Source organism: Mus musculus, chromosome 4, assembly GCF_000001635.26.
Source record: "Mus musculus strain C57BL/6J chromosome 4, GRCm38.p6 C57BL/6J".
Lineage (NCBI taxonomy): Eukaryota > Metazoa > Chordata > Mammalia > Rodentia > Muridae > Mus > Mus musculus.
The window spans coordinates 96,514,772-96,539,217 of record NC_000070.6 but is presented as its reverse complement, the minus strand read 5'-3'; the positions used below and the strand labels follow the sequence as shown (position 1 = coordinate 96,539,217).

At 38.1% G+C, this 24,446-nt stretch overlaps 1 protein-coding gene across 5 annotated transcripts in view; it reads left to right on the top strand.

Annotated features, from left to right (window-relative positions):
- Positions 1–23,080, top strand: part of Cyp2j6 (cytochrome P450, family 2, subfamily j, polypeptide 6) — a 48,168-nt gene extending 25,088 nt beyond the window's left edge. For 3 of the 5 annotated variants that reach the window (XM_011240424.2, NM_010008.4, XM_006502721.4), the window contains 7 exons: positions 3,073–3,222; positions 3,612–3,772; positions 7,410–7,586; positions 9,695–9,833; positions 13,192–13,379; positions 15,377–15,515; positions 21,013–23,080. In XM_011240424.2, the coding sequence (XP_011238726.1) occupies positions 3,073–3,222; positions 3,612–3,772; positions 7,410–7,586; positions 9,695–9,833; positions 13,192–13,379; positions 15,377–15,515; positions 21,013–21,191 (1,133 nt within the window). In that variant the 3' untranslated portion in view covers positions 21,192–23,080. Of the gene's footprint in view, positions 1–3,072; positions 3,223–3,611; positions 3,773–4,407; positions 4,529–7,409; positions 7,587–9,694; positions 9,834–13,191; positions 13,380–15,376; positions 15,516–21,012 lie in introns of those variants that run through there. The other 2 variants (XM_006502722.4, XM_030253163.1) reach the window with 2 other exon arrangements.
- Positions 23,081–24,446: the final 1,366 nt, after the last annotated feature.

Below are 24,446 nucleotides of genomic sequence, written 5' to 3'. Positions count from 1 at the left end.
TGGAGCCTTCACAGGACCAAGGGCCTTTCCTCCTATTGATCCATGACAAGGCCAACCTTTGCTACATATGTGGCTGGAGCCATGGGTCCCTCCATGTGTAATCTTTGGTTGGTGGTTTAGTCCCTGAGAGCTCTGGGGGTTCTGGTTGGTTGATATTGTGGTTATTCCTATGGGGTTGCAAACCCCTTCAGCTCCTTCAGTCTTTTTCAAATTCCTCCACTGTGGACCCTGTGCTCAGTCCAATGGTTTGGTGCAAGCATTCAAGCTCTGTATTTGGAAGAGTCTCTCAGGAGACAGCTATATCAGGTTCCTGTTGGCAAGCACTTCTTGGCATCTGCAATAGTGTCTGGGTTTGGTGTCTGTATATGAGATGGATCCCCAGGTGGGGCAGTCTCTGGATGACCTTTCCTACAGTCTCTGCTCCATACTTTATCTTTGTATTTCTTCCCTTGAGTATTCCATTCTCCCTTCTAAGAAGGACTGAAGCATCAACACTTTGGTCATCTTTCCTCTTGAACTTCATGTGGTCTGTGAGTTGTATCTCAGGTATTCCAAGCTTTTAGACTAATACCCACTTATCAGTGAGTGAATACTGTGTGTTCTTTTGTGACTGAATTACCTTACTAAGGATGATAATGATGATGAATTTCATGAAATCGTTGTTTGTAATAGCTGAGTAGTACTCCATTTTGTAAATGTACCACATTTGTCTGTATCCATTCCTCTGTAGAAGGACATCTGGGTTCTTTCCAGCATCTGACTATTATAAATAAGAACATGCTATGAACAATGGAAGCTTCCATTAAAGGATTTAACAGTGTCATCTCTAATATAAATTGAAAGAATCCACATGTCTTTCAAAAACGAACTCTAAATGTGTTGGTAAGAAGTAATCATACATCCTGCCACAGACAGACACACTGTTCTCTTATTTCCCCTACTCTGTGCCAACCCTCTGTCCTAGAAAAATGAGTGTGAGTAACCTTTCTCCTCCTGCTGTTCATATTGTTTAAAGCTTCTTACACTCTGTTATTAAGCCATGCCACACAGGGACCTCTATCCTTCCAGAGAGTGTTAGATTAAAATGGTATCAATATCATTATTAAATCAAGTTACATGATATAAAATTGGAAGCAGAACTTCATGTGCATTAACCTACCATAGTTTTAAACATTTCATAATTTTTCTGAGACAATCAACCACTAATTGTTTATCATTCACTATGTTTTCTGCTATGAGAAGCACAGAGCTGGGCATACATTATTAATAGAGAATATAATAGATGAAAATCTGTATCTTTATATAACATGCACTCCACAAAATGAAAAACCCTGGTGTAGTTAGCTATTTAAATCACATATGTCTGCAATGTTAAGGGGAGCTGCCATTCAATAGTAGCTTCTAAGATATACTGAGATTCAGGTAAAACTTCTATAAGTAAGGACACTCATTTAATAACATGGAAAAACAGCTAACAGAGTCAGAATATCCCTGAAATAACAAGGAGGACTAGGGCCTTGAGAAACTGTGAAGATGTCCAGTGTTGTAAGCATAGTATCTAAATGGCATAATTAAGGAGAAACAAACTCATACATTTGGCTAGGAAGAGCCTAGATATTTGTTTTCATGTGAACAGCAAGAGTGGTGTTGAGCAGACAAGATCACATACTGCACACTCTGAGGATCATTTACGTTGTCAGTTATCAAATGGAAGATGGCATGAAATTGTTACTGTAGGTTAGAAAAGATGGGATTTTGAAAAATAAGTTCAGAAGTAAAGAAATTTTATTATTCACTGATGGTGGCATTGTAGACACATGGACCAAATTATTCAAGAAAGAAACTACATGACCTGATGATGTATGTAGATGGCAGAAGATCAAGGATCTCAGGGGAATTACCAGAAGAGTGGCTCCTGTGGGAACAGCACATGCAAGGAGGAACAAGGAGAGATGATAAGGAGTTGGCAGCGCTAGCTTCTGTTGGGACTTTCAGGAATGCATAATAATTTCTATCACTGATGTGCTGAATCTAAATGCTTGTAACTGCCAAAATCAAGTAGTCACGTGCATGTCTGTGGAATGGACACTTTATATGAGTGTCAGCAGAGGACATTTAAATGGTAGATATGATGAGATTTCCTAAAAATAGAATATGCATCAAAAAGAGATGTGGAGCAGTCTTGAACAACTCCAATATTTCAAGAGTTGATAGAAGAAAACAAGACACCAAAATTTGTGGGAAATTTGACCCAAAGAGTTAGGAAGGAAATCTGGAATTGCAGAATGCCAGGTGTCACTGGGAAAGATTTTCATGAAGGACATCTCTGAGTTGCTGAGTGAGCATTTCTGCATGCTGAAAGTGTTCCATTTTGGATGTGTAGGGAGAAGAGAGACCAAGTCTTGTGTTTAAAATATTCACAATTTTTTCTGAAAGTTACAAATAGACTTGAGTATGGCATTGCATGTTCCACGAAATACTTGGTAAATGCTGAGCACACTAGAATGTTTGCCTCCTTTTTTTTTTCCTATGTGAAGTACACGTGCTTCTGACCTTACTGGGTCATTGTTTTCATCTTTTAAAGCTTGTTGTTTTACCAAGACCCTCCCCACTTAAAATGCCTTTCTTATTTCTTTGATTTATGTGTCTTGACTTATCCTTTATTTAATTCCTGTTATTCAGGGTAACAGAACTTTGTAGACCTTTCTGTCTACATTGGAACCAGGAGAGATGAACCAGGTTGGCAAACAGCTGTTTTCCCTTAAAAAGTGTAATTGATATGTATTCTTCATTTTCTCTTGCAGCAATTAGAATGGACCTGTTCTTGGTGGTAATAAGCATTCAGAGTTTTAAAGAAAAATGCATTACATAATATTTAAGAAATATTGGTGTGTGATGTTGCAGATCTTCAGACCATGTTAGTCATCATGACTCTTGTTTTCTAAATTTCTGTCTAGACAGCAATGAAGTCCCACATTGGCCCTCTTTTTTTCCTTCACAAATGTGTTCAACAAATAATTCACAAGGTACTTTTAGACCATAATATCATAATGCTGAATCTCTTCCTTTCAGGATTGATCTTCTCCAGTGGCCAAATATGGAAGGAGCAAAGAAGGTTTGCCCTGATGACACTGAGGAACTTTGGACTGGGAAAGAAGAGCTTAGAGGAGCGCATGCAGGAGGAGGCCTCCCACCTAGTGGAAGCCATAAGAGAGGAGGAAGGTGAGTCTCTCAGGTTCACCCATCGAGTTTATTCTTACTAAATACTTACCTATCTAAGTGATATTCCTTGCCCTTCACTAGGTCTGGGCACTGAGGATAGAACAATGAGCATCTAGCCATGTTCCCAGCCCAGTTGTTCAGCAGCTAAGACCCGAAACGAGTTAATAAGCCCAGTATCGTACCTAAGGCCTGGTAATAAATCTGACTTCCCAGGCATTAGCAGAGTATTTGGTGCATGTAAGACACCACTTGGTGTGCTCTGACCAGGGCCTCTTACATGTGTATTTCTGGAATGTTTATTTCTCTGTCATATGAAGTTGATTTATTATGGAAAATAGAAACAAATTAATAACTTTGTGGGACTCATTTCTCCCTCTCCCCCTATCCAGGAAAACCTTTCAACCCTCACTTCAGTATCAACAATGCAGTTTCCAATATCATTTGCTCTGTCACCTTTGGGGAGCGCTTTGACTACCATGACAGTAGATTTCAGGAGATGCTGAGGTTACTGGACGAGGTTATGTATTTGGAGACAACAATGATTAGTCAGGTAAACATTTTTCTTTGCATATCTTTGAAGGGTAGGGCTTGTAAAGCTAATGTATACTGTTTCAAATATATTTCAAATCCAATTCTTGACTACTATAAGAAACTTTATATATACAAAACATTTCTAACATTTATTTGAATAATTTTGATATTTATATTGGTCTATATACATACATATGTAACTGCTGGGCTCTTAGAAAAATGACAATTTTTACTTGGACTCTCTTTTCCGATGCCTCTATCTTCCTTTCTCAGAGTTATCTGAATTTACTTTCTAGCTCATTGCCTTGTTTTGTGATTTCTCTTTGTGCACTGATATTTGTTATTAGGAGACTAGCAGTGCACTCTCTGAATCTGTTATTGATTTCCCCTTGGTTAGGTAAGTGTGTTGTTCCTAGGCTTATGGCGTTATTAATAACAGTTCCATGTCAGTGTCCATGTGGCATACTCAATTTGTCTTATATTTGCATCTGGACATATAAGACAAAGATTCAGAAGTATGAACTCTTCCTATATCCCTTGATACTATCAGTCTTCTTATAATAGAAAATATAAACATTTGGTGTTCGAATGTCACTCCAAGTAGGCATCATTATGTATCTCTAATCCTTATCCCTCCTCAAATATTCTCCATAGCTTACTGGTCATTCATCCACTCCCGTGAATATGGAAAATAGTTGGACAGTTGTAAGGTGAAATTAGCCTCAAGTGCTTGATTTTATCAGCCTGGTTTCCCTTCTTCTAGTCCCCTATCTTGGTATGTACACGTTTGAGGATGTGTGTGTATATGTTTGTATGTTTCTAAAACATTTCCATGGTCTTTTATTTAGCTTGTGTGCACACATATATACATTTGCTATGTGTATGGGTGCACACAAGTCTGACAACAACGTTAAGAACTAGGTTCTTCCATCATGTGTGTACCATGTGTGAAAAAAAATCTGTCTGTGTGTGTGTGTGTGTGTGTGTGTGTGTGTGATCATTTTTATTTACAACTGTTATGATTTATTAATTGGTGTTACCTTTAGGTAATATTAGTTTTTTTATCTCTTTTGACTAGTTTGAGTTTGAAATCTGTTTTATCAGCTATCAGAATAACTACATCAGCTTGCTCTATTTCTATTTGCCTTATAGACTGTTTTCTTGTGGGTATCTTTACCACTAAAATTTGCTTCTTTGAGATCACACAAATATTGATCTAGGTTTCAGCGTAGATAGTGACTCTGTTCTCTTAGACATTAGGGTCATGCTTATTATTTTACTTAACGGATATTTAAAAGGAGTGTGCCCTCAGCATTGTGCAACATTTCTGATAATTTTCTGCAGTTTAGTCTGCTAGTGATGTGTTCCAGTGTACATTTTTGACAAATTCAGTTATTATTTTTTTAAAAAAATTTTTATGTATTTACATCCTGCTCACTCCCCTCCTCCCATAATCCTTCCCCTCCCACTTCCCTTTCTCCTCTGAGTTAGTGGGGGGTCCCCAAGGTATCCCTACACCCTGGTCTATTGAGATTCTGAAAGCTTAGATGTGTCCTCTTCTACTGAGGGCAGACAAGTCAGTCCAGCTAGAAGAACATATCCCGTGTACAGGCAACAGCTTTTGAGATACCCCTGCTCCAATAGTTCAGGTCTCACATGAAGACCAAGATACACATCTGCTTCATGTTTTGTTTTATACAGACCTCAGTTCCCTTGCTGCATGTGTCTTCTGTTGCTGATCATTTCTACTACATTGCTGATTTTTTTCATTCATTTTGCTGACCTGTCCCTTTTTGTTGCTGACTTCCTATTGTGGGTCTTTTATTAAATTCAATTGTTTGCTTATCTCGCCAGAGTCACTTATCATTTTTCCTAGAGTCCTTTTGAGACTTTTGTATAGCATTATGTACTTGTGCTTCTGTATTACATTTATGCTTCCTTGAACATGTCTTCTGGAGTGTGGACATAACATTTGCAGGTGTTTCATATTGACCATACAGGGAATACACATGGTTCCAGAAAGAATGAATCAAAAGCATAGTTATTGGTCCATTAAAAGTTCATTTTCTCTTTAAGAACTTCTGTTTTTATACCATCAAATTCTCTACGATGCACCCAAGAGTGGGTTAATTCTCACTTGTGGTATCCCCACAAGCACTTTTTCCTTAAGTTCAGAGATTTGCTCACTGAAAATTAAGGAAATGGATAGCAAAACTTATAGGTATGAAACGGGGCATAAAGAATGAGCTCAGCTGCACTTAGTGTCTATACTGTCTTGTGTTCCTTGTTATAACTCTTATTCATATAGTTACAAGTCCAGCAGTTCCATGTTTTTCTCATCCTAGTCAGCAGGGGCTAGGAAGTCAGTGGAGATCAGAAGGTGTGCAGCCAACTTCTAGGTGTGTATTAGGGTAAAAAATAATCTCAGAAGGAAACATAAAGGTGGCAGAGTGAAAATAAATATTCTTGGAAAGATAGATTACAACAGTCATTTTGATAGATCACTTCAAAAGTCCATTAATTTTTACAATGCCCTTCTGCATAGGAAATGAGGCAACATGGTGTCAGCAAACTGGTAGAGCTGTGCAAGCAAATATAGATAGAAGTCCATCAGACCTCTATGGAATGCTTTGTATGTCTCTTGTTATTCACTGCTCTTGGATACAGGAAGACCCCATTAGCACATTGTATGTTATCAATTCTACTTTGTAATAATATTAACATCATTAATGTTGTTATTATAACTGTTACAACTTATTATTACTAGAGCCTAGAGAGGTAGAAATCACCCTCATATATGTCTTATTTTAAATCTTGTTGATTTATGTTTTGTTATGGTATCTGTTTAGTACAAATATTATTGAAACCTCATTCACCATTTAGTTTACTTGTGTAAAGGTTGCAGTTTTATATGTGGATCAAAGCACAGTACTGGTACCAGAATGTATAGTTACTTGCACAATACTTTTATTGATAATTTTCCATAAGGGAAATAAGTCATGACAGAGAACCAGAGGAGTGAGAAGTTGCTTGTCTCTTTAAGGATAATCAAGTAAACTATCTCCAAAGAGACTTGACCAATGCTTTATGAAGTGAGGGGCATGGTTAAGAAAAATCAGGGATACTGTTCAGGCACAATGAATATATGAACCAGGGCACTCAGTGTGTTCTCAAGGCTGATGTGGTTGGATTATTTAGAGAAATAATAAAGGTTTGGGGGTTGCCAATTCTGTAGGATGTGCACATGCCAAAGACATTGTCCAATTCTGAGTCTAGGGACAACCTTTTAATATAGAAACTAACAAAGTCAAGCATGTGATTACACTGATAAATATTTTTCCTGGAAATTATATGGTAAATAAGTTATAATGACATTGATAGTATAATAAATAAAAGTGTTGAGTTCTCTCCCAAAGTCCAGATAGAGAGGTGGTGTTATATAGCATGTAAAAGGCAGTTGGGCTTTAAGAAGTATTCGGAGGCTGAATATATTTTTCATGGTGGAGTTGAAATATTTTCAAGGAAGAGGAGAGGGAAAACTAAAGCTGGTCCCACAGTTTCACAGTAAGAAACATGTAGAAAGACAAGACTATATTAGGAAACACTGTAAAATACCACCATATTATCTTCATGACTATCTTATTTTTCCTAACCAGCTGTATAATATTTTTCCATGGATAATGAAATACATCCCTGGATCACATCAAAAAGTTTTCAGAAACTGGGAAAAACTGAAATTGTTTGTCTCTTGTATGATTGATGATCACCGGAAAGACTGGAACCCCGATGAACCAAGAGACTTCATTGATGCTTTCCTCAAGGAAATGACAAAGGTGAGGGAGATGCTTCTGTGTCTTTTTCATAGAGATAATGTATTCATTTAATAATTTTCAATCAATCATGCATCTGGCTACCACACACCACACACTTAGGGTTTGAATTGGCATGGATTTATTCTCCTGCAGTACTCACAACTTTAACTCTTAGTTACCACACAAGGTTCACTGAAAGGCAATGGAAACTATGATGCTGCATCTCCAAACTCCTAGAGAACACAGATATATTCTGTATTGGTTCCTTTCTCTGTCTTCAATTCCTAAACTGTAGAATCTCTTTTCCTTGATCTTTTTAGTTTTGACCTTCCAGACCCTTCTTTCAAGGGTAGTACAGGGTAATTATCCTCTCTTTAATTAATCAAATCTACAAAGTGTATTTTAGCTCATCAAGTAGCATGTAAAGGTTCCAAAAATGAAGATATGGACATTTTTGTACACCAATGCTTCATATACGCCATATAGGTGAAATATTAATGTGTCTAGCTAGTGTTAACTCAGGAGGGTTAGAAACAGTTTCCTCACTGTAAAGGCTGATACTTCCCTCTTATCGTTTCCTTGTCTTTTACCAATACATGAAAGAAATATATACAAAAAAATTAGTAAGTAAACCTTAGAGCTCTATTTTTAGATGAATCAATATAAAGCCAATTACTCATCCATTTTAGGCATATTGCAGTGTACAGGCAAAACTCAGCTGAATTCTAGAGTTTAGTTTTAATGTATAAATGTGGCATCTACCTTCTCATGATTGTATAGTTATAAACACCATTCAATCATGTACACTCAAAGAGAATGCAGCCAATTGTGTGTATTTGTAAGTTTGGATCTTGTGACAATAATTTGCAGAAACAATTTAAGAATTTGAAGGTCTATTTTTGGCTGATATTTTCAAGGGGTCTAACATGAAGGAAAATATATGGAAAAGGATGCGTTGGGGAAAGTATATTTCATTGTAAACCAGGAATCTCAAACTAACTAGGACCCAAGACTTTAATGCAACCACAGGAATCCCATTTCTACTGACTAAATTACTCCAGTTGAACACCACCTGCCAATGTTCCAGTCTATCCTGAAATAGTCCCAGCAGCTAGGAACAAAGTGTTCAAAACTTGAGTCTGTAGGGATCATTTTAAATTTAACCTATAACACTACTTTTAATGCTCAGACCAAAATAGGCTTCTAGCAAATACACATCACTGAATCTGTCCTATGAGCTTTGACTAGTTAGTTAATAAATTCCTTTTATACTCAGGGCATAATAGTAAATTTCTTTTCTTCTTCTATCATATTTCATCTTCCTGACACAGTTTCAATAGTAACAACATTTTGTTCTCAGAAAAGGAGTCAAAATTTTCCCTATATGGAGTACAGGTATGAGAGCATTAAAATTATAAGCAATGTAAACAATGATGCTTCTAGAGGAAGTTAGAAAAGAGGGAATTATACACCAAATATGATTTGATAGAATCAGAAGGTGTTAGGTATGAAATATTAATGAAGAGAACAATACATACATAAAATTCATCTAAGTCCTTCTGGAATCAACAAAACCACTTGTAGAGTTTTTAATACATATCTGTTGCATCTCATACAGTTGATATGACATGTTAAGGGTATGTGTTATCCTCATTTTATAGACTGAAACAGATAAATGTGAAATGAATGTTTAAAAAATCATATAGTGACTTAGTGACTTAGCTGATAATGGAAGCTAAATATCTGTGGGTGGGTTTATCCTGTCATGTTTGCATTGTGACTATTCCAAAAGTATAGTCACATAGAAAATAGTTTCTTGATATTAGTCCACTCAACTACTAGAAGCTTTTGGTCAGTCTATAGCAGTTGGAGAAAAAAAAAGCCTTATAATGAGGTCAAGGCAATATTATTTTCAAATAAATCCTTCTGAACTCATTACTAAGGCTGAAGAAGACCCTATGTGTCAATCTTCTTGTATTTGGACCATGATAACTCTTACAATTTCATTGTGTCCTGAGGAGATTAAAGATAACATCACTTCAAATAGCAGCATTTGCATTTGTTACCCAGGTTCAGAACCTGTGTATTTAATAATCACAAACTTTCTAACTAAACGCTGTCTTTTCTAGTACCCAGAGAAGACTACAAGTTTCAATGAAGAAAACCTTATCTGCAGCACTTTGGACCTCTTCTTTGCTGGAACAGAGACAACATCAACTACATTACGCTGGGCTCTGCTCTACATGGCCCTCTACCCAGAAGTCCAAGGTGAGCATATTGTGACTGTACCTGACAGAGCCAAATTCTTCTTCTGGAATCTATGGCTTAGAGAAGACCAGAAGATGGTGCAGAGAAAGGGTGTGGCATAGCTGTGAGGCAGTGTGTACTTGGGAATGGGAATGTCTTCTGCATGTTCTGTCAGGACTGAGATAGGTCCCAAGGGTGCAGACATGGACAGAGTGCGTCCACTCTTCTCCTTCTTCCTTTTTTAGTAGACCCCTTCCATTTTATCCTGCACTCTGTTCAAAATTATTATTCTGGTATTCTATACACCATCATATCACCTTTCTGCCTTTCCTGCTTCAGATCCTTCCACCCACCATGGTACCTATCCTACTCTATATGTCCTATCTTGGCCCGGTCCTTATTTGTGCCTCTAAGCCATGGTATTACATTTTCACTCTACTACCATTATTCTGTTACAATGTTCCCCAATCATAGAAGAATAGAAAGATATTGCTTTTCCAAGTCATTTCAAATTCCTCCATGGATTTGATAACTTGGGAATAACTGTCATTCTTTTCCTCCAGAGATCACTGAATAGTATGCTGGGGTTCTGCTTAACACATTGTTTTTTTCTTCACTCACTGGCATCTGTCAGGGAAAGTGGTCCATCCTATCATTTTTATTCCATCAGATTCTAGCAAATTTAATGATTTGAGGATAGAAATATTTTTTTTCTGTTATAGGACATGTGCTTTGTTTTTGCTCTTCTTGTTTTGTTATTGTTTTTGTTCTTTGAATGTTTAGCAACAGTTTACTAGATATAAAATATATTTCATAGATGGAAGCCCTATGTTTTTGCCTTAAGAAAACAATTGCATAGAAAAATTCAGAATGCTTCCTTGTGGTAAAGAAAATTTTATAGAACAATTCATCTCTCTCTCTCTCTCTCTCCCTCTCTCTCTCTCTCTCTCTCTCTCTCTCTCTCTCTCTCTGTGTGTGTGTGTGTGTGTGTGTATTTGTTTATAAACATGTGGAAGCAATAGATATTGTCAAGGAAACTACAGTCAGTGTCTGCTCAGTGAGCCATGGGATCTGCCTGTTGCCACCTCTTAGTGCCCTGCAATTAGAAATGCATGCTACCATATCCAGATTTTACCCATGAATTATAAGAGTCAGACTCAAGTCCTCATGCTTGCATGGCAAACCCTTTACTCACGTTATTTTCCATGCCCATATATTTTTTTATGAATGCAAAATGCATATATGTACCTGTATTTAAGTGTATGCATCTTGAGTTTCAAGTAAAATACATATTTACCTGAGCAGTAATATTTTTAGGTTTTAAAGCTAGCATACATACTTGACCTCTAGAATAGCAGCTTCAAAATATCAGTAGATTTACATGAAAATTTACACTGGTGTTCATTTTGAAATATACATAATAGTCAAGGGATAGAACTATCAAGATTGTTCATTGACCACAAATGGCTGCATGAGTTAGAGCAGCACTTCATCTTGAGAGAAAGAAGTTCTGATGGTCATCTAGTAATGTACGAGTTATTAGGACATTGCCCTAAGTTAAATAACCAATCAATGAATCACATGAACTGACCTATGCAACCCAAATTAGTTATGTTGAATAGTTAGATATCTATCCAAAATGACTGAATGGAAGAGGGGAGAACCACCAATTGTATAATATCAGAGTTTCAATTTTCCAAGATGGAAAAGAACTAGCCACTGCTTACAGAATAGGAACACATTTAATATTATTGAACTGTGCAGTTAAAAATTCTGACAAGAATTGTGATTGGTGGTACCCAACATTAGTCAAAATACTTGAAGAGCTTGAGGCAGGGCTGTCACAGTTTAAGGTTATTTGGCTACATATATAGAATATAAATGAAAAATTGTTATTGTGACAAGTTTTATGTCAAATATATTTTACTACCAGTTCATTTTTGTATAGACAGTAGTGTAATTGCTAGACATTTATTTCTCTGTCAGGACAAATCTCTAAGCTGGATTTTGTAATAGGCTTTTTGTTACAAATTCCCTTTAAATTGTTGCTGAATTGAAGCTAAAGTAAAGCTTAGCTCTCTGTAAGTGGGCAACCCTGAGTACTCCTTTCCCTAGAAGGGAAAAGAGAAAAGTAGACACCCTGTTGTATCAGACCATGTTCCAAAGATGAAAAAAATGTGTTTATTTACAAATTTTTGACTTTTCAAGGCAGGCTTTCACTGTGTAGCCCAGATTGTCACAGAACTCATTTTGTTAACCAAGCTGTCCTGGAACTCAGAGACCTAACTACCCTGTCTCACAAATATTGGGATTAAAGGGATATGCCACTGGGATCAGCTGTCTGTTTGTGTTTTACTTGCCAAAACTTAGTCACATGATCATTGACTGACTACACATTCCAGAAGTTAAGAATTTCCCACTGGATAACTGTTCAACCTGTACTGACATTTTGGAAGATAGCTAACAATCATTACTATTTATTAGTATGAATCTACTTATGCATAGAAATTTCAAACTGTATTTTGGATAAGACATAATTATTCTCATTAGTCAGATGTGGAATCTGAACTGTTAAGAATTTCTTTAACAGTGTTGTCCAACAATATCTTAAGAAATTATAGTCTACTGATTTATTGTGGTGTGAATATTTATGCATTCTCCATTAATTTACTTATTACAACCTTATTACCAATGGTATGATGTTAGAAGTTGATTAGTCCTAAGAAGGGAATTAATGCCTTTGAAAGAAATACAGAAGAAACAAGGGAGACAGGCAAAGAGACAAAGAATCTTGTTAATAACTCATCTGCCATAAGTGTAGTTCCCAAAAACCTCATGGTAGAAGAGAAAGAGCTACAACAAGATGCCCTTTGACCTCCACTATCATGCCATAAGAACCCTCCACTGAAGAGTATTATTTTTTAAAAAATTACATAAGATAGTTATTTTTTCTATGACATGAAGAGAAAACAAAGCTTTTCCATCTATGAGACAGAAAATTGTTGCTATCAGATGAGAAATTTCTTGGTGCCCTGTTTTAGAATTCCCCAGCTCTAGGACTATGAAACATGAATGTGAGTTGTTTATAATCCACTGTAATGAAAGTATTCATGCCTCAATAGATTTTTCTCTGAGATTAGTAATGCTGATCACAGTTACTCAGTTCAGGATATATGTAAAGTTATAATTATGTTGTAGGTTCAAAGAGAGTTATGGAGTTTTTTTTTTAATTCAATCCTTTGAAGGGTTAAAGACATATTTCTTTGTAGTCAGGACACTAAAATTAAATAAAAGCTGATAAGGTCTCATAGACAGCTTGTATATTGTTAGAAGAAATCATTAAATTAAAATTTTAATAGACCCTTCTGTTTACTTTTAGAAAAAGTACAGGCAGAGATTGATAGGGTGATTGGCCAGAAGAGGGCAGCAAGACTTGCTGATAGAGAATCCATGCCCTATACCAATGCTGTCATCCACGAGGTGCAGAGGATGGGCAATATCATCCCCTTGAATGTTCCCAGGGAAGTAGCAATGGATACCAATTTGAATGGATTTCATCTGCCAAAGGTAACTATGGACTTCCAGCTTTATACACACCAGTCCACTTTTTATATCCTCCTGTGAACCTAAGGTAAATGTGACATGTATTCCTGCCTCAGGATTACTTAAATCAGCAGAGGCATATTATGTCTGCTAAAGTATTCATTACCTCCGTGCATCTAAACAGATATTTACATATATAGTGGGAAAGATGACTCCTTGGTCAAATATGTTTAAGCAAAGCCTGGCTTTATTTGCTAAAGTCATCTGAGCATCTTCCTATGCTAATGTGGGCTCTAGCAGTCAGCAGTTCTCTGCTACATGACTTTACTCCAGAGAGGCATTCTCAAGACTGAAGAGCTGCCCGACTGGGGTTAGAAAATATTTCTCCACAATCCTTGAAATACAGAATTTGAAATGTGAATAAATTTTGAGAAACTTGCACTACCATCATGGTGAGACTGTTATTTCTAAAACAGAGACCCACAGGCTTTGTTCCAGTGTTAATTTATACACAACTGATATATATATATATATATATATATATATATATATATATATATATATATATATATATATGTGTGTGTGTGTGTGTGTGTGTGTGTGTGTGTGTGTGTGTGTGTGTGCTTTAGAATCTTCTCTCCTTCAAAATGACTTTTCAACTTTTCAGAATAACAATCAATCTCATTTTGAGATTGGAAAATTGAGGCTTAAGGAAATTTGGTCTGCATAAAATCTCTCTACTATAAAATAGAAGACTGGGGATACAGAACCACCCGTGTTCTGGTCATTCTGGCCATGCCATAGTTCCTCCATAGGACTTGCATTATTTTGACATGAAAAAAAATCTCCTTCAATGTTTCTATATGAGTCTCTGTTAAATTACCCATTTTAATGGACTGAATCCCTATCACATCTCCCAGATCTCTTAACACTCTGCACAGGGTTTCCTGAAAGTTATACCCTCCATGCTCCAAAAGTTTAAATTCTTTCTATTCTTTTTATTTCACCATAGGTGATCAAGTCAAACATTTGTTGGCTGTGACAAAATTCCCAACTTTTCAGTTCAGTGTGGAAGTGGGTTGGTGAAAGAGCCAATCTAATCACATAAGGTTAGCCAAGAAGCAGAGGAAAAAGTCAGCAGGAGATTTTTTTTCCTCACTTCCACTCTTTCTATTTCATTCAGGCCATCAGCTTGTAGAATGGTGCCATCCACAGTCAGGAAATGTCTACTACCATTAGTTGATTATCCTGTGATTGTCTTCACAGATACTAGCATAAGTTGATGAAGACATACTACAGAGTTGGTAAAGAAAATGATGGGAAGTGAACACTGTGGGGTGGCTAAGTCATGTTCTTGGGTCTAAGAAAGCAAGGGAAGACTGCACTATGGTGACACTGGGAACCAATAATTGATATGAGAGAGTTTGAAAGACTTATCAAGTCACTGAAGGAAGCATGAGTTAGTGTGAGGGAAAGACACATGCTGGAAAGTCCTGGCACAGTGCCAGCAAGCCTGATGACCTGGTCTTGTCTCACTGGATATGTAGATATTTTCCTAACCCTGCTGAGAAACTGGGTTCAGAAGCCTCCATGTTGAAGACTAAGAATGGAGATGAAAGACACGCAATTCCGCTTCATGGACCTGCCATTGTCCTCATTGTAGGAAGTAGCCGGGCTGGTTTTTATTCTTCTCTGCCAAATAATACTCTTTTGGATGATAAAAGTTGTTTATCTAGACCATATAAACTTCCTCCTATAGACATTGTTAATCATTAAAGAGCAAGCTAATGGGCTTTTAAATCTCCAACAGGCACTTACATTCATTGTAAAGGTTTCTAGACAAAGAGGAAGGTACTGTGAAAGGTAAAGGGGGTATAAATGTTAAATGCATGTTTCAATTCCCATTTAGATTGAATTAAAGATATGGAATTCAATATAAATGCGCCAGAACTAGAGAACTACCTATGCCATTACAGGTTTGTTCCTTATATCAAGCCTTGACTCTTTGCTGTCATTTCTAGGGTACAATGGTTCTAACAAACCTAACTGCACTGCACAGAGACCCAAAAGAGTGGGCCACTCCAGATGTGTTCAATCCAGAGCACTTTTTGGAGAATGGACAGTTTAAGAAGAGAGAATCCTTTCTGCCCTTCTCAATGGGTGAGTTGTGATGAGGAGGAATGAGTTCAGTGCTCCACCTCAGCTCCTCCCTCCTCTTGTGCCCAGATGCCTCAAATTGACTGTATTTTGACTTTGGTTGCAATCCTGTATTCCCTGGACTTGCCACTTCTTCCGACTCAGCCTAATCCCCATCCTTCCTTGACTCTGCTGGGAATTCCAGTTTTCCTTATTCTCCTTTCCAAAACACTAAGGATAGAAACCAACACTCTGGCTCTGCTTCAATAAGGTGGATATGTGCCACCTTCATAAGGTTTTTCAGTGTCCCAAGTTATTTTTTTTCATTTTTTCTTTTTTTTTCCATTTTTTATTAGGTATTTAGCTCATTTACATTTCCAATGCTATACCAAAAGTCCCCCATAGCCACCCACCCCCACTCCCCTACCCACCCACTCCCCCTTTTTGGCCCTGGCGTTCCCCTGTACTGGGGCATATAAAGTTTGCATGTCCAATGGGCCTCTCTTTCCAGTGATGGCCGACTAGGCCATCTTTTGATACATATGCAGCTAGACCCAAGTTATTTTTAAAGGATGCACCTACACAGGGAAATGGAATAGATTGATAATGAGATGATGATGAGAAATTGGGGAGTAGTCACCACAATGGAAACATGAAGCAATGATTGTGAAAAGCATTTTCTTAACATGATTGGGTTCTAACCTATCCAAGAACTTTTCAAAAGGCAAGTCTTTTGTCTTTTATCTTTTATAATTTTAAGCATGCTTTAAAATTCTAGTTCTATATTTTTGTGTTAATGCAACCTGCTAGTCAGGGAAGGAGATATAGTGATGACTCTCACTCTTTCTTGTGTTTTCTAGCCAGCCAATTACGAACAAAATCTTGTAGGCACACAATTGTTGCAGTAACAAAATTCTCTATTGCATTACAGGTATTGGCTTCTATGCTTAGAACATATATTTTCAAATAATTTTACAGTTCTTTAGTTCCATAAATGTGTACTGAGTATATATTATATGTCAGATATACACCCTAGAACATGAAAGTAGTAGAATAGATAATGAGCAGAGAAGCCCCTCACTGTAGTCTTTCAGGATGAAATGACTGAACCCTGCAGAGATGAGGACACAGACCTAGTCAAATGTACTGCACCTGGGACTCAATCTCTATCACATGTTCTCACACTGAAGCTTGTGTTTCCTAACACTGCCTCCAGAAGGTGACTAAATGCTGCACAGAAGCCACACTGCAATGGTTGACAAGGTCAACAAGTTTTCTTGTTTATTTGGGGCAGTGCCACTTCTCGTGACCCTGAGGCTCGGCAAAGGAGAAGCCTGAATATGCCCTCTTGCCAGTCTGGATCCAGAGCCAGTGTTTCTCAGATCTGGGCTGCCCTGGGTGTAGTTCTGATATCTTTGTCTTTTTTATTTGGGCTTCTTTATCCCTTTGTTCACTGTTCACAACTCCCTTTAATAGAAAACCTGATATGACACAGGAACTCTGCCCAGAAGTTTTGAATTGCAGGACAAAATCTTAGCTACATATTTCACTTACTCTAACCATTATTTTTCTTTTTACTGAACTTAGATACAGTTTTGTTTGGTTTTACCCTATGCCTCTTTTAGTTTATGAATAAGATCAATGCAATGTGAAAAATGTAAAGTTATATCACCTTTTACATTTCAAATAAATATTTTGTGTGATATTTCCTGAGATGGGTGACAGGAATGTGAGCAGATCACTGTTCATGGCTTCCACAAGAAGATGTTTCTCCAGGCCCATTGCTGTCCATATACATGCCAGTGTACCTAAATTACAGGAAAATTTTAAGTGGTCTCCATAGTTCTCGACCCTTCTAGTTTAAGATTCACTGACTTCTTATCCTGTGTATCAGTTATAATCTTGATGCACAACAAACATCTCAAACTACACCACTTAGTAAGAACAAGTTGTTGCTCACAGGTTTCCAGATAGTTTGGTGGCTTGGCTTTTCTTTGTTTGCTTTCTGTCTGAGTGCTGGTCTATGATCATCTCAGTGGAAGGGCAGAGTTCTCATCATCTCTCACCCTCTAGTAAGCCAGTTTTCCTTTCGCATGGTGGTGGTTATGTCCTGACTGCAAGTACAGAAGCACACAGGCCTGGTGAGGCCCAGTTTTAAAAGGTATTCTGTAGTTTGGTAACAAGACACAAAAGCCAGCCATAATTGCAGGGGAGGGATATTACTTCAGCCTTTGTTTGGAATTGCATAGAAGTTACACTGTACACAATGTGGAAGTAAGGATAGAGGGTAATTTTCTCTGTTTATTGTCATCATCTCAATTTATGATAAAGAAAAATAAAACACATTTGCCTTGGGATGCTCAATGAAAACCATCATAAGCATCATGGACAACCCTGAAAGACCTGCTTGGCTAACAATGTAAAGTGAATTTTTTAATCACTCTTTGATTGTTTTCCCCAACCTGCTTCCCGTTCTTGCCATTTCTAGAAGATTTAAAAGAAGCCACCAGGGAAAAGCAGGATATATTTCAAAGATGCTCCTCTCTAGGAAAAGTTAACTAGAAGTGAAAAGATTTTCTGTGTCTCATCACTGAAGATGAAAAACTATATTTACATGGAAGTGTTCTCATTTACGCCATCCTCTGAGTGAGTCAACAAACTCAACAGTTTCATCCTAAGAGAGATTGACAGGTTCTCTATTAACAAATGGTGTCATAGAGCATAAGAACAGGGTTCATAAAGGTGATTGGCCAGTCCTCTTACTTCACTCAATGAGTCATTTTTTTTCTGGTTATTTTTGTTCCTGTTGTTGCTTCTTTTGTTTTCTGAAAGCAAAAGGGTCAAGTAGCCTTTAGCCCAGGTTGTTTCAACCTCACTGAAACAATACCTGAGAGGGAAAATTCATTGGAAGGAGCTTTGTTTGGCTCATGGTTTTAGAATTCTTAGTCTGTGACTATGTGATCTGTGACTAAGATGAGACAACATTTGTTTGAAGTGTATGGCTTAAGAACATGACTACCTCATGGGGGCCAGGAAGCAAGAAAAGGAACCAACCAAATTAAAAAGAAAAAAAGCCCCATCAAGAGCATGGCTCACATGACCTATCTTAGGCACATGTGTTTAATTTTCTACCATTTCTTAGTGGTGTGTCAAGTGGCAGCGAAGGCTGTATGTAGTTCAGTGCATCTGGTGATACATGAAGAAACACAAATTAAACAACATACATTCAGATTATGTGGCCTAGGCAAACATTGGGATACCATTCAACTTTCCCAGATGAAACAAAGAAAAAGAAATTATGTTTCTCTATTATGAACTTTGACACCAGTGTCTACATGACTTTGTACTGTCAAGGGACAGACTTGGTGTACTGTATGTGTTATTATTAGTAGTGTAATTTAACCAGTCAATGGAGAGAAGAAGTAACTGGAAAACAATGGCTACTCATCAAAGCTCTTCCTCAGAACCAATCTATTCATCTCAGTAAACTTCTATTTAGTTAGAGCAGCCAACATAAGCCATAGGCTTTGCTTTGGATTTTATATTATTACATTTTTGTATTAGATATTTTCTTTATTTACATTTCAAATGTTATTCCCTTTGGCCGTTTCCCTCCCTTCCGAAATACCCTATCACATCCTCCTTCCTCCTGCTTCTGTGAGTGGGACCCACTCACTCCCACCTACCTGCCCTCGATTCCCTTACACTGGGACATCTACCAAGCCTTCATAGGACCAAGGACCTCTCCTTCCATTGATGTATGACAAGGCCATCCTCTGCTACATTTGCAGCTGGAGCCATGTGTACTCCTTTGTTGATGGCTTAGTCTCTGGGAGTTGTGGGGAGTCTGGTTGGTTGATATTGTTGTTCTTCCTATGGGGTTGCAAATCCCTTCAACTCCTTCAGTCCCTTCTCTAAATCCTCTATTAGGGACCCCACACTCAGCCCAATGGTTGGTTACTAACACCTGCCTCTGTATTTGTAAGGATCTGGCAAGGCCTTTCAGGAGACAGCCATATCAGGCTCCTTTCAGCATGCACTTGTTAGCATCCACAATAGTGTCTGGATTTGGTAACTGTGTATGGGATGAATCCCCAGATGGGACAGTCTCTGTGTGTCCTTTCCTTTAGTCTCTGCTCTACACTTTATCTCCATATTTAGTCCTATGAGTATTTTGTTCTCCTTCCAAAAAGGACTGAAGCACCCATACTTTGCTCTTCCTTCTTATTGAGCTTCATGTGGTCTGTGAATTGTATCCTGGCTATTTATTTGGAGCTTTTGAGCTAGTATCCACTTATCAATTAGTGGTTTCTAACCATGTGGTTTCTTTTGCGATTGGGTTACCTCACTCAGGATGATATTTTCTAGTTCTATCCATTTGCCTAAGAATTTCATGAATTCATTGTTTTGAATAGCTGAGTAGTGCTCCATTGTGTAAATGTACCTCATTTTCTGTATCTATTCTTCTGTTGAAGGACATTAGGTTTCTTTCCAGCTCCTGGCTATTGTAAATAATGCTGCTATGAACATAATGGTGCATGTGTCCTATATTATTACTTTTTTCACTTTAAATGGGTTGTTTAGAAAAAAGGGAATCTAATGACAAGTATCTTAAGATAGTTCACCTCATCAGTTATTAATTCTGTGAGCATAATGTCCAGATTTGATCCCCAAAGTCCCCACTAAAAGCCGAACATACCAGCATATGCTTGTAGTATTTTTGTTAGATGGCCAGAAAGAGAACCAGTGACCAGACAGCCTATGCAGCTATTCAAAGACTCAATCTCAAAAATAAATACATACATACAGAAATAAAGTGGATGACATTAAGAGATCAAGACACATATCTGGACTCTGACATCTACACACATGTACACATGTGTACACACAATAAGCACACATGTACAAAAAGAAATCTACACAAAAAGGGGCTTAATAATGAGTTAGGGTTATGATGAATGCTGCGGTGCTGCTGGGGTGCATGGTGAGGAGGTTCAGTGAGGAAAGGAATAGTGGAGTGCTAGGGTTGTCTCTGGTCACCAGAGATCACAAATCTAAACCCAGATATTCAATATGGAGCCTGGCAAGTAGATCTGTGCAAAAATGAACATGGACACAAACACTTGGGTCTACGGACCCACTGAAATAAATACACCCTGTTCATCTGTGTATGGTGTGACATGACCTACGTCAACAGCTCCCAGAGTTGAAAGAATGCCTACTGCCCTGGACTTACCTTATATATCACATTATTCAATGCAAAGAACCAGGACACCTGGGAAAATGACATTTCCAGGGTAACAAAGTGAAAACATAAGTCTGGGATATATTCTTATGCCAAAGGTCAGGAAATGTTACTTTGAATCAGGCTCTAATGACCAAATCATGAAGATGTGAGACATAATTACCATCAAAATGCCCAGGATCAGCTCAGGATTTAAGGTATGATGGTGGAAACACCAGCCTCTTGATGTACTAAAGTCAGCTGAGAGAGTGACTCATCTGTTTTTTTTCCCCACAGGAAAGCGAGCTTGCCTGGGAGAACAACTGGCCAGGTCTGAGCTGTTCATTTTCTTCACTAGCCTTATGCAAAAATTCACCTTCAATCCCCCAATCAATGAGAAGCTGAGCCCAAAGTTCAGAAATGGCCTCACACTTTCTCCAGTCAGCCACCGCATCTGTGCTGTCCCTAGACAGTGATGCTGGAGAAGCAATGAGAAAAGGAAGATAAGATGTAAGGCCTGAAGCTTCTGGGTTGCTCACACGAGAGAAGAAAGATGTCAGAAAAGGAAGGTGATTCAAGAAGTACTGAAGAAATGTGGCTTAGAAAATTGAAGCAATCTCCTAGAATAGTAGCCCCTTGATTTGGTGGTGGGCACATCATTTATGAGCTCAGTGGCATGCCTTTTCATCTAAATGTTTTGAGGATAATGGTGATTCTTCCAAACAAAGTGCATTAAATTGAATTGAAAATGAATTAAACATCAAAATTAAAACTGTAATTGTTATTTAAAAAGTAAATTTTCTAAGTTCACCCTGAATCATATCTTGACTGGTGTACTATCAGTTTGCCTCTTTCCTCCTTTCATGCATCTGTATTTGTTTCTTGCCCATTGAAATGTTAGCCTAAAGCGGTACAAAGAAAGAATAAGAATCAGATCCGAGCTTCTGATTGCATCTACAGAAACAGGCTTTTTTTGAGACTTTCCCAGATGACAGATCTGTCACTAACTTCTGTAGATCTAAATCTAAATAGACCTAGAAACCAATAAAGCAGGAATGTTTCCCTACTCACAGGCTGGCAAATAAGTGCTATAAAACCATTTGCCTCTTTTTAAAGTTTTTATTGTTTTATTGAGAATTTCATATCATGTACCCCCATTCAACTTATGTCCCCCAACCCTTTACCTCATATCCACCTCATATCCTCCATCCTTGTAACCTCTGGCAAAATGTAGACTAAAATATATCATTGTGGATGCTGGAGTGTGTCACAGTTTGTCCAACAGTTTACTGCTTTGGAACTGCTCCATTGTCAATACTGAAAAAGATTTCAGTATTTTATTTCTTATTGGGACTCCTCAAGGATATTCTTTTGTTGTGCGGTATCTTGTATATTCCGTGGTTTTGAATGAGTAGGACTGGCCCCTTTATATACTACATGGATGAGATAGATGTGAGACAGGACAGTTCAAAGTCCCAGATCTGGGCCTGAGAGGTATTTGAGCTCTCAGGAATCTACACCTTCTGTGCAAACCCTCCTGCCTTGCCCTAGCTTGACCAATGTCACTGCCAGCAAGGGGCAGAGCCTACTCCCATGCCTTTGGGCTGGTTCATATGTACCCATACCATCAAGTATAACTCTTCTGTGCTTCCAAGGGGAGCTCGCCCAAGTGTTACAGAAGGAGAGAGGCAGGGGCATTCTCCAATAACTTTGAATCCCAGGGTCAGCTCTCTCATGTATGATCAGTACCAAAATTAGATTCTTTTTATATATTGTAGTTTGACAAAAACCTAGGCTAAGTAATCATATCACTTGAAGGAGGTTAGCCAATGTGGTCAATGTTAATATCATTTTAAATGAGTCCTGCTAACTTGTACTCCATTTTCAAGATTCTGTTCTGAGATAATCACAAATCCTCTGTCTCTATATGATTTGATTGTGTACCTTAGCAGGTTTTGTGGGGACACCAAACAGTAGAAGTCAAGGTGTCTCTTTTAACTGATCTTAGAATCTTTTGCCTCCTACTGACTAGGCTCCATCCAGCATTGATTGGAGGACTTGTGCTTAGTCTTAGTGTAATGTCCTAATGCCATGTTCAGTTGATAGCTCTGGAGGCCAGCTCTTTTCAGGAAGCAAATTGAGGAGAGGTAGATCTGAGGAAGAACAAAGATGAGGAAGAGACTGTGACAATAGGAGGGAGGGGAAACTATGGTCAGAATGTAATGTATAAGAGAATAATAAGTCATAAATTCACTAGTTAATTAATTTACTAAATAATGAAAACCTCTTCTACAAAAATACACAATGCCTTTCTTGTACTGAGACATGATATTACAGGTTTTAATAAAGAAAACCTCACCTGTGACACCCTGGACCTCCTCTCTGGTGGGATAGATACAACATCTAACGGAGTGCACTGGGTTCTGCTTTACAGGAGTGTAAACAAAGAAGGTTAGGGTACACATGTGATGAATGTACCTGGACAAGGCAAAACGGTGCTTCTGAAAGTTGTTTCTCAGATAGAGCCAGAAGACAAAATAGTGGAGTGGGAGACATCCAACAGCTGGGGGATAAAGTGATTTGGAGAAAGGGTATGGCCTTCACATATGCTGCCAGGATTGGAATGAGTCATGGGGGAAGACTTTACAGTCTATGACTTGAAGGATCTTCAACACTAGGGTTAAATAGAGAAGTCTGCTGTAGTTCTGATAGGCTATAACAAGGAGTCACAGTGTTCCATGAAAACCTACTGGTTCCCTCCTTTCTTTCAGCACTGCCATCCTATTTTGCCTTGGATATCACCAAGATGTCTTGGTCAGATACCTGGCATTATTTTGATGTGAGTTCTGTCTGTCCACACTCACATAGAAACATTCTTCATGATGCCTCCCTGAATTACATTTTCTCCTTTGGCATTACCATTAATCTTATCTCTAAGTAGTCTTTGGACCTTCCATAGCAAAAATGAACTATTTAAATCTCTTGAGCTTTCAGAAAAATCTTCTCTGATACTACCCCTTAAGACAAAATTCTATTAAGAGTTTACTGCTTGGCAAATTGCTGCATTTCTCTATCAAGAGATGCATGGATGTGCCATATTACAGAGCTGTGCACACTGCCCATAGGAATTTTCTTTTTTTAAAAATATTTTTTATTATTACATATTTTCCTCAATTACATTTAGAACGCTATCCCAAAAGTCCCCCATACCCCCCCTTCCCACTCTCCTACCCACCCATTCCCATTTTTTGGCCCTGGCATTCCCCTGTACTGGGGCATATAAAGTTTGCATGTCTAATGGGCCTCTTTTTCCAGTGATGGCCGACTAGGCCATCTTTTGATACATATGCAGCTAGAGTCAAGAGCTCCAGGGTACTGGTTAGTTCATAATGTTGTTGCACCTACAGGGTTGCAGATCTCTTTAGCTCCTTGGATACTTTCTCTAGCTCCTCCATTGGGAGCCCTGTGCTCCATCCAATAGCTGACTGTGAGCATCCACTTATGTGTTTGCTAGGCCCCGGCCTAGTCTCACAAGAAACAGCTATATCAGGGTCCTTTCAGCAAAATCTTGCTAGTGTATGCAATGGTGTCATCGTTTGGAGGCTAATTATGGGATGGATCCCTATATATGGCAGTCTCTAGATGGTCCATCCTTTTGTCTCAGCTCCAAACTTTGTCTCTGTAACTCCTTCCATGGGTGATTGTTTCCAATTCTAAGAAGGGGCAAAGTG